Source organism: Lytechinus pictus, chromosome 15 (genome assembly GCF_037042905.1).
Source record: "Lytechinus pictus isolate F3 Inbred chromosome 15, Lp3.0, whole genome shotgun sequence".
In the NCBI taxonomy this organism is placed as follows: Eukaryota; Metazoa; Echinodermata; class Echinoidea; order Temnopleuroida; family Toxopneustidae; genus Lytechinus; species Lytechinus pictus.
In genome coordinates, this window is record NC_087259.1 from 9,739,686 (window position 1) to 9,751,037 (window position 11,352).

Below are 11,352 nucleotides of genomic sequence, written 5' to 3' on the forward strand. Positions count from 1 at the left end.
GCCCCTCTGTTTTGTTTTTTTAAGTAGTGAAAATGAAGATAAGGAGATAATTGAAAATTAAGATAGGTAAAAGAAAAGGTAAAATGAAAATACAGGGAATTGTATATCTGTCGAAAAACATGAAAAAAATAAATGTGATTTTATTATTATTGCAATTGGTTATGACCTACGAGGGGGGGGGGCTGTATTTCCATTTAGAAAAACGTGAAAACAAGTTTTGACTCTATGCATATTAAGTCCCCCCCCCCCCCCCTGCCCACAAACACACTTTTGGTTCTGCTGTGCAGTCCCTGGTAAAAGAAAAAACATTGTAGGGAACACTGATGGTGTTTATAAAAAGTCTTCCCTGGAGTTGTCTGCTGTCTGCCTTTAACACGTTTCAAGTTCCCTCCTTCATATCCAAAGGTCGCCGAATATGGGTCAACACGATCGTGATAATACTGATAATGCCAGTATGTTTAGATTTTGTCACTGTACTACCGTGTTGAGCCAGCACGTCTAACAAGCCTCGTGAGCGTTCCTCTCACAGTTTCACGATCAAGTTCAAACGTACAATCAGCTTTTACAATTTATAAACAACAAAAACCGCGTAGGCCTACATGTCTCATGACCGTCATCTTTCCAAAAGTGATCCACGCAGATGAGGGACGTCAAGTGATAGAGTTTGCGGGGAGGATCGTTTTCATATATCTTTGCCAAGAACTTGAAGAACAATCCAATGAGAGCCATGTCAGTTAGAACAGGTATACTTATTTTTACAATTTATTTTCAGTACATTTTCCGCTAAAATGCGCCCACTTCAATTATCTTGGTGCCGTCTTATAACAGCGTTGCCATGGATTCAAATCAAACTAACAATGATATAGGCCTATGTTTTTTGTCGTACACCTTATATACATATGTATCATGAGATCAGTCTAGGTTTCAGCTTATTGATTGTTATTATTCGTGATTTCATTGTACGTAATTTTTCTTACATGCCCACACTGGTTTTATAGGTATTTCCGAAAATAATTATGCAGCACTTTTAAGATTTGTCATAATACAGTAACAGGGGATTATATATCACGATAGCTTAGTTTTCACAGTCCAATAGGTCTCGCCCAATGCAAGCACGTAATTTTTTCCTTTAAGAGGAACCCCCCCCGAAGAGTAACATCCGGGAGAAAGGGGGGGGGGGGGACTCTGCCCCTTTTATACGGCAGTCTTAAATGTTGTGCGTTTTAACCTATATCATATTGCATACATCGTGATTTCAACTAACAGTTCCGATGGCACTGATTTGGTTATTCCCAATTTATGATATTGACCAATAATAGTATTTTGCCTGAACAATAAATTAACATATAGCCTTCTCTCTCTATCTAAATCTTACCTTTAGACTTCGAGTTTTCTGAGGACCTGGACTCGAACCCTGAGGTTTTGAAAGCGTATAACGATCGAGGATATTTCATTGTCAGGTTAGTGATACTATAAGGTACAACATAAGTCAAGGGTCTCGGGTGAAGTCAATACACCTTTTAAAAGGCAACTCAAGGGTGAAAATAATATAATTTTGAACAAATATAATAAAATCGGACCAAAGGAAATGAAAATTTCATCGAAGTCTGACAGGGAATTACAGGGTTATGACATTCTAAAATGAGCCCCCCCCCCAAAAAAAAAAAAAAATATTACATGTATTATGTAAAAATCTATCTCAAAACTGGATTTTTGTGATAGATTTTTACATAATACATGTAATATTCAGAAAATGATGTCATATATCTCCCTTCTCTCTTTCCTTTCCTCTTTTTTTTCTTGGTCTTGATTCCCCCCTTTTTTTTGGGGGGGGGGGTAGGGGGAAGCGCACCTGAAGCCCCAATCTGTACGTCACTGACCCAGGGACCTCGAAATGTTTGTTATTCTCGTCGTTTCAAAGTTCAGTTTGATAAGCATTTTTTTCTGTGTGAAGTTCAGATTTGCACGTAATCACTTGTTTATAATTATGCTCAAAAGTAGGCCTACAACAAGTAGCAAATTCTATCGTTTCCATTTTGTTGGTGGCTGAGGGTAGGACAGTGTGTTGAAATAAGGTTCATGTGGGGTGCATATACGTGTGAGCATGCATGTGTGAGGGTGCAAGGGTGGGTATGGTAGGGTGTGTGTGTGTGATTGTGTGTGTAGGGGGAGTAGTTGTAAGAAAAGGGCCACGACCTCTTTTTGATATGGTACTGGCAGTGACACACTCTGTGATCGGCATTGAGGCGACATTCTGGCACTGAAGTGATCGCAAGCCAGCCAAGGTCAAGACCAGGGGTTCGAGTGAGATTCGATCGCTCATTTTGAACTTCGATATAGATCCAGGGCAGAGAGAGAGAGAGTTCGGTCAACCCGGTTTCAATACGGGTAACCGACATGGCGTATGATGCTTGGTTAGGCAAGCCGAATTCGGAAGACATTGCGCTATGTTGGTAACCCATTTAAACTATATAGGTTGGCCGAACTCTCTCTATTAATGGTTCTCATCCAGGCCCACAGCGCCAGAGTAATAACTACAAATACCTCATGTCTAGATATAGTTGGTAGGAGCCTAAGTTAGGAACTATACGAAAGTGCCCTCTACGCAAAAGATCGTTGGTTCTTTAATCGCAACGGTTCAGAGAAAGGGGGCGGGAGGGGGAATTGTCGGGAGGAAGATATCTAAAGGAAATTGTAGCTCACATGAATATAAATGTGATTTAATTAACTTTCACAAGTATAGACCGTTACCAAGAACTTTATTTTAATGTGAAATTGATATCATCTTCATCTCGACAGGTCATTACTGAGTGGAGCAGAACTCACAAAGCTACAGAAGGCGCTCGACCACGATGAAGGGATCACGAAGCACGGTTACGAAATCAGTGACGGTCATGGTCGCAATACTAAAATAGTCATATGGAGTCACCCCGGCAACGATATAACTGGCATGATCGCAAGATCTCAAAAGGTCGCTGGAACGTCCGAAAAGGTAGGTATAAAACCACTTCACATGCCGAACATACATTTACGTACAAGCATTATCTGAAGACCCGTTATCAGGTGCGCACACAAGCGCGCGCGTGTGTGTGTGATCGTATGGCAATTTACCGGTAACTGGGGACTTTACGGATGGATAAGAATTTCATCCCATTTCTTCAAGTATTTTACATTCAATACGCAGCCAAATTGAGATACCAAAAGTCGAGGACCGTCCACATTTTACTAAACTTCCCCAGTTAATATTGTTCTGCCATACGTCCAAAATTGAAACGGCCAGTTGGCCCGAGCTCATGCAAACGTGCACAGGCACACGTTCGCACACACATAACACCCACACACACACCCACACACAAAATAAGCGCTTTCACAAGCACACTCATTCATTTTTTTACCTTTTGCTATCTGCTCTTGTTCTTCAGCTCTTAGGAGGAGAATCTTATCACTATCACACGAAGATGATCATGAAAGAACCAAGGACAGGAGGAAGTTTTGTATGGCATCAAGATTACGGGTATTGATATTCAATTGAAATTCAAGATAATAATGCTTAAGATGCAAGCCAGAGCTAAGAAAATAGTTTCCTGCGTGGGATCCTTTGAGTAGACCCTCATTTCGATCAATATGTTACATACTCCCATCTGAAGAGCGTTTGGTAAACGTAAACTTGGCATCACAATATAAATATAAGCATGATGTATAAATATAATTATGTGCATTGGCGTGTCTTGGGAAATCGACGCCCGGATGATGCTGATGACGACGACGACGATGATGATAAATAACGATTAAGGTGAGGACAATGATGATCATACTAATGATAATGACGACTGTCATGATGTAAACACAATGGATAGAGCAAGGTGGTAAGACGTAACGTAACAAATTGGAAGATCTAATCAGAAAGCATTTTTGGATATTTCATCTTGCATCTATAGGTATCACAGGCCTAACTCATTCCCCATAGACTCGTGTGTTAAATTGGCATTTTAAAAAATTCATAAAAAATAAGGGTGAAATTCGGGGGTCGAATGTTTACTACCAGTGGATAGGATTTTTATCTGGCAATCCATATCTGACCAGAAAAGGGTCCCTCGACCGGCTCATTTTAAAAATAAATTGGCGTGTTTGAAGACACCGTCGGGGGGAGCAGATTCATCACCTCAAACAGCAAAATAGCCCTAATCCTTCCGCCAGTCAAAATATAGTCCAAAGTTGGTGATATTTCTTCCCAATTTGGGAAAAGGAAGTTCAATAATTACCAAAAATAGAATCAGTGTTAGATGGACAATCATATGCATACACTTTGTTAATCAGCCATATCAAAATTTAAAAAATAGCAATGGGTTGGCTCGAATGAATATCTATGGCCTGCCTCTAGTGATTAGGCCCGTGAAGCCTGTATTGTATGGCACATGAAGGTTTCTTTTTAATTTACCTTCCTGGCTTTTCTTTAACATCTGTACACTCACTTTATCACAAAGAAATGCATGAAATATACAGATGTGTTATGTAATGACCAATTTTAATGTTACTCCTAATGTCTAGTGCCCTATGGATTTACACACATCCTACCTGCCTATATGTAGCTCAACAATGGATGCAATGTAGGGCCCAAATCCTATAATGTAAATTGTAGATATGAATAGTGTGCATATCTGGATTCAAGATCTGCCCACATACCAGATTCACATGAGTTAAATTAGATAACAATAAAAATAAATGAGAATCAACATACAAGCATACTATACATTCACATCTTCCTATGACAAGGGCCCAAGCCAAGGGATGTAAGAGAGAGAGACAGGGAGAGAGGGGGTTAGATGGCTTGTATTCTAAATGGATGGGGGCTAGTCTGGCTAGAAGTCAGTAAAAGTTGAACAAGATAGCAGTAGCACTCATTCTCAGCCCCCCCCCCCAACATACTAACTATGCTTTTCTCTACCCCCCCCCCACCTCCCTATTGAATCCACCACTCTTCCGCCAAATTCTAAAGTTTTCTCTTCTCCTTCCCTTCCCTTCCCCATGAACCAATTTCACAAGTGCAATTGATGCAAGGCCTATCTAATGTGTACTATATCTTGTGATGGGTGCTATACAGGATTTACATCAGCGCTCGTCGGTATACGAAAACACACGACAACATGAATCACAGAGACAAATACACAGCCTACATGGCCTAGCCTAGGTACACAAACACAGAGTTACTAATCACAATTTGTTACCTGTTATACCCCCTATGTAGCCTTGTATATAGCCATGAAGTTCAGTTTTGGACCTCTTGATGATTGAAACATGTATACTAGTGAAAGCAATCTGCTACTGAAGAGTTTGGGCCCCTTTTGGGCAGGTATATTCATCAACTAGGGAATTTCCTTGTAATAGGCTATGGTCAATGCTATAGGTATCACAGGCCTAACTCATTCCCCATAGACTCGTGTGTTAAATTGGCATTTTAAAAAATTCATAAAAAATAAGGGTGAAATTCGGGGGTCGAATGTTTACTACCAGTGGATAGGATTTTTATCTGGCAATCCATATCTGACCAGAAAAGGGTCCCTCGACCGGCTCATTTTAAAAATAAATTGGCGTGTTTGAAGACACCGTCGGGGGGAGCAGATTCATCACCTCAAACAGCAAAATAGCCCTAATCCTTCCGCCAGTCAAAATATAGTCCAAAGTTGGTGATATTTCTTCCCAATTTGGGAAAAGGAAGTTCAATAATTACCAAAAATAGAATCAGTGTTAGATGGACAATCATATGCATACACTTTGTTAATCAGCCATATCAAAATTTAAAAAATAGCAATGGGTTGGCTCGAATGAATATCTATGGCCTGCCTCTAGTGATTAGGCCCGTGAAGCCTAAACTAAATTCACAGTGCTCAACAGTGGCGTACCTAGGATTTTTCACAGGGGGGGGGGGCAAATCGAAATTCGTCCGCCCAAAAATTTGACAAGCAAAAAAAAAGGTTTTCAATCGTACCAGAAAATTTTTTTTACAAGCAAAAAAAAAAAAGGTCATCAAGCTCGTCAGAGGGGGGGGGGGCAAAATAGGTCATCAAGCTCGTCAGGGGGGGGGGGGCAAAAAAGGTTTTCAAGCTCGTCAGGGGGGGCAGGGATACGTCCTTTGCATGGGTTGTGACTCGTCAGGGGGGTAGACTGCCCCCCTGCCCCCCCCCCCCGCAGGTACGCTAGTGGTGCTCAACAAGCACCTCTGCGGAGCATCTAAAATGATTATCTGACAGTCCCACTTTTTCACTTGTTTCCTTTTTAGATACTGGTACAAAAATGGGTGCCTTTTCCCCGACATGATGACTTCTGTATTCATTGCAGTTGATAAATGTGACAAAGAGAATGGATGTCTCCAGGTAAACGGTCACAGTTAGTTTTTAGTTGAGATTTCAATTTAACACGGATATATGCGGATCCAGGGGGTGTGGGGGTCTAGGGCGCGAGGTTACCCCGCTATTTGAATTGGATATCAACTGAACGAGTTCTTTTAAGAGGGCCATGGGTTCCATGGTATATTGAATCGTAGGAAGTTATAGGGTTTGAGCCGCCTTGGTACCCTGGATCTGCTTTTCATGTCTTTGTCTGTGCTGCCTTGAAAAAAGATCATTGGAAAAGTTATGGGGTTTGAGCCGCTTAGGCACCCTGGATCAGCTTTTGTCCGTGCTGCATTGGGGAAAAAAAGACAAGTTTCTTTTTTTTTTTTCAAAAAAAATAAAGGCATTAATTGGGAGGGGGGGGGGTCAATAATTTTCTCAACGTGACCAGAAGATAAGTAGCTCTGTTTATTAGGCAGGAGTCGCGGAACGATCGGTTTGGAAGGGTGTCGGGGGGGGGGGCTGAACATGCATATGATGGTCCCTAAGTTGTACATGGTTACTTAAAAAAGTGGAAGCGGTGGTTCGGCGCCCCCTGTAATAGGCCATGATTTTTGCTAAAGACTTTAAACTGGCAAATTACATGCAGCCCGGTGAAATGGTAGGACTGTATCAACCATTGCAGTTGGTGCAGAATGAGGCCTATGTACACGGAATCAATTTGTTTCTGGTGTCATAATTTTATCTTTTAAAAAAAGATAATTCCCGGATCACACAAACTCGGTCGCATCGAACATGAAATGGTCGGAGGTCAGACCGGTGCCAATCTTGACCGGGTCGAGTTCGCCAAGAAACAACTCGGTTTCGAGTTCGTCGAGCTCAACGCAGGGGACGGAATCTTCTTCCATTGCAACCTCCTGCATTGCAGCAGCGCCAACAACAGCGACAGGAGGAGGTGGTCTTTCATCCTCGCTTACAACCGGAAGGACAACGATCCCGTGATTCCGCATCATCATCCGCAGTATACCCCCATGACCATCGTAAGTCAAATTAAATGACAGAACCCAAATAAAATTAAATGATTTGTTATACATAGGATTGATGGGAAACGTAATCACTGAAATAAATTGTAAAAATGAAATTGAAATTTGAATGAAAACAAATTTGAATTAATATGAAATTGGGATGAAATAAAAATATGTATGTATCAGGATAAAATATGGAAGGAGATGGATGAAATGAAATCTGTTAGCGTCTTGTAAAAGAAAAATTTTGACATGGCCAACTAAAATAATTTGATTGATTAAAAATGAAATAGATTGAAAATTTTCAATATGACCATGACCTGGAATTGTATGAAATGAATTAAACGATTTTAAAATAAAATGGAATGACTTGTGAGTCATCAAATATTTGAAATGACATGAAATAGAATTGAATTAATTATCAATAATACAAATAAAATTAGATAAGGTCGAATAAAATTATTCATCGATGCTTTAGATTATCGCTGTAATTTTTTAGAGTAATAAACATGAAATGAAATAAAAAACAATTTCACATCAATTTCACCCAATTTCAGAATGTTGCGTCAGGGCATACTTATTTATGCAACATTGTAATTGACTCAGTATTATTCTAATCATAGTTTATCCTTTTCGTGTATATGTAGGTCCTCCCTTACATTATGCAAATTCTTGAACAAGCAATGGGAGGAAATGTAATTTTTGACATAAACTGCACAGCAGTGTTGGATCCAGTCTTCGAAAAGACCGGTGGTTTATTTAATTTATACATATGTTTTATTTCAAACAGGTGCCTAACTCCGCAATTTTGGAATGTTCTGATGTTCCTGATATGACAGGTAAAGATTTTTTGGACCCTAAGAACGACAAAACCGTCAAAGCAGCGCCAAAGGAGCAGTAATCCTGATCATTCTGTACTTCGATCCGTAAATGAGAGTCAGAATTCTGAAAGATACAGGTAGCAGTAGCGGATCTAGACATGCTAGAGAGAGAGAGAGAGAGGGGGGGGGGTTAAACCCTCACCTTGGCCCCCAATAAGAAAAGGAGAGGGGGTCAGTTTTCCTATGGCGGATCTATACGGGCGGGAGGGGTTGGGCGCAGGACGCAGTATGTCGCAGCTGATCGATCATCATCGGGCAAACCAACTGGTTAACCCAACCCCCCCCCCCCCCAGTTTTAGCAAAAATCTAGATCCGCTTCTAATTACGGCTTCCAATGTGCCGATAAATGGATTTCATCCTCCCAAAACCTAGGTCGTATAATTATTTTTTAGTCCCTATTTTATTTTTTAATGACAATAATTACCATTTGTCACAGCATGTGTAAATTGTTATAACACGAAATTTTCTGCAATTAAGAACGAGTCAATTCAATTTTAAGTAAATCTGTAAGATTCCATACCCCATATACATACATGTATTTTCTGTAATTTTACGCTATGGTTTTTTTGTTGTTGCCTCTATTAGAGGATTTATTCACATCCAAATCAGGGGTTACACAGTAAATCACATTCAAATCAAAGGATACACAATTAATCATAAATCATGAAACATATAAAAGTATTATTACAGTAATTACAAAATCATATTTAAGTTACATAGATTGTTCTTACACGAATCGTAGCAAGCCCTTGGGCAGTTCATCTTTTTCTTTGGTCTTTTTACTAGCAATGTTGTACATTTCTATCCGTTTTTAATTTCTTTTATAAATACATGTTTCAAAAGAAAAACTTCTTTTTTCAGTTCCTGATTTGTTCCTATCCAAAATAACTTTATATATTGACCAAAATGCAATAGTTACAAAGAGATTTGTTTTACTATCATTTTCAACTTTAAGCAATTGTATGATGTTTACTTCCACTTTTACATTGTAAACTTCACGCAAAATAATTTTGATATATTTAAAAAAGGATTTGTTTAGTTCACAGTAAATAAAAGCGTGTATAATATCTTCTTTAACCTTGCATGTTGGACACAAATCGTTTGTTGCATAATTCCATTTAAACAGGTTACTTCTTACTGGTAAAAGATTATATAATAACTTAAGATTGAACTCTCGTAATTTATTTTCTCTAACTTGAATAAGATTATTTTTAAATACATTTGCCCAATTGACATCAATATCAAGTTTGTTCTCCCAATGTAAACAGCATTTATTGGTGAAAATATTTTTTTGAGGGGAACAGTTTATATATAGTATTACTACTCAGATCACTGATGCATTTCAAACTTTTTCCAATCATTACCTGTGGAGCAATAAAACCATATGGTCGGATAGTGATGCCACTATTATCGCTCAAACTTTTTATCCATATTGCTGGTATTGCCTTTTTTAGTTTTGTGTAGTCGAAAATAACAGTATTCTTACTTCTTTTTATATCGATCTTTCTCTGAATGTTTTCCATTGGTATGTAACCATTTCTCCCAATAATATCTGTTAAGTAAACTATACCACCTCTATACCAGTCTTTATAAAATAAAGACTGGTTATCAAATATTATATGTTTATTATGCCAAAGTATTTGATTTCGAATATCATAACAGGTAGGGTTAAACAGACAAACATCTTTCAATGTAGTAATAGTTCTAAAAAATTCCCAAGCCTCCAATATTTCTTTGTAAAAAGTTGGTATTTTCCTTTCGTTTATAATTTTCAGTGTTTTAGTACTGAAATTACAATTTAAAAGGAACGAGATACCTCCTAGGAGGTCAAACCAATATGAACACATTTTTTTCCATGATTCTGTTTTGTCATTCAAAAACCTTCCTAACCATTTTAACCGAAAGCTTAGCATTCGATGGTGTACATCAGTCATTTTTATTCCACCATTAATATAATTTTCTGTTAAAGAACATCTTTTAATTTTTTCTACTTTTCTGTTCCAAATGAATCTAAACACTATATTATCCAAACTTTTCATGAATTTCGTTGGAATGGAATCAACAATGCTATGTAAAGTTGCAGGTATTCTCGAAACTCTGCTGCATAAATTTTTCTTATTTAAGGAGAACTCTTTTGACAGTGGACGATCCATGGTGGCTAATCATTATAGTGCCTGTATATCATAACCATGGTATCTGACGAATAGATCAACTAATTGAATATCATAAATTTTTTACAACTATGTTTCGTTAGTCTATTCATGGATTGACATAACGAGCAAACACAGATTACTGTGGAATTTGATTGTTCGTTTGTTTTGTTTTTCTTCTTTCCTTTTGTTCTATAAGAATCAATTGAGATACCCAGTATTACATATACAATTTACCATTTATTTTATGTACGAATATTATTCTGTGTGCTTGCTGCTTGCGCCTATTCAGCTACAGAGCTACCTCATCTAAAACCGTAACGCGCCCCTCCCTATTTTATCACTTTTCTCCCTCCCTCCACCCTTTATAGCCTCTCTCATTCTTTCTAATTTTCTCTATTTTCCTTTTTCTCCTCTCTTCATTGATCGTCTAGTCGATTGACAATTCTCTGTCCATTTTATCCCCCTCTTTCCTTTCTTTATTCTTCATATTCAAAGCAAGCAATTGCACACTTGTGCTCAGACCATTATGCCGACACCAGCTCCGGATCGAATACTCTTATTACCTCAGGCTGCAGTCACATTTCCCCTACAGCGGTCGTACGGCGAGTCGAAAACGGCCGTTTTTTTGGTCATATTGTATTCAGACCACCTATGTATGTAGCTGGTAAAAAAATGTTAATACGGCTGTTTTCGACTCGCCATACGGCCGCCGTAGGAGAAATGTGAGTGCGCCATTATTGCCATTGACAGATCGGTTGGTTTCGAGTCGGGTTTTTTTATGTGATCGTGCCATATATTAGAATCCATTCAGTTATTTGTCATTTTTTTGTTAAGCCCTGGCTGATTGTTTTAATTGCCCAGGGTTCTTAATGTTTGGCTATGTCAGAAATATTGCAATGTAAATAATGAGATTGTGATGTTTATACGAGTATTTTTGGAAATAAAAATTAATTAATGTAAATTT

At 38.5% G+C, this 11,352-nt stretch overlaps 1 protein-coding gene across 1 annotated transcript; it reads left to right on the forward strand.

Annotated features, from left to right (window-relative positions):
- Positions 1 to 470: 470 nt before the first annotated feature.
- Positions 471 to 11,346, forward strand: LOC129277237 (L-proline trans-4-hydroxylase-like). The gene is made up of 7 exons (XM_064110675.1): positions 471 to 743; positions 1,382 to 1,460; positions 2,800 to 2,992; positions 3,423 to 3,514; positions 6,278 to 6,371; positions 7,088 to 7,369; positions 8,145 to 11,346. The coding sequence occupies exons 1-7, from the start codon at positions 719 to 721 to the stop codon at positions 8,253 to 8,255; spliced, it is 876 nt and encodes a 291-aa protein (XP_063966745.1). The 5' UTR covers positions 471 to 718; the 3' UTR covers positions 8,256 to 11,346.
- Positions 11,347 to 11,352: the final 6 nt, after the last annotated feature.

Coding starts and splice junctions, on each gene's coding strand:
- LOC129277237 (XM_064110675.1), top strand. CDS start 719: ATGAGAGCCATGTCAGTTAGAACAG. Junction 1,461..2,799: donor CGAGGATATTTCATTGTCAG/GTTAGTGATACT, acceptor TCATCTCGACAG/GTCATTACTGAGTGGAGCAG. Junction 3,515..6,277: donor GTATGGCATCAAGATTACGG/GTATTGATATTC, acceptor TTTCCTTTTTAG/ATACTGGTACAAAAATGGGT.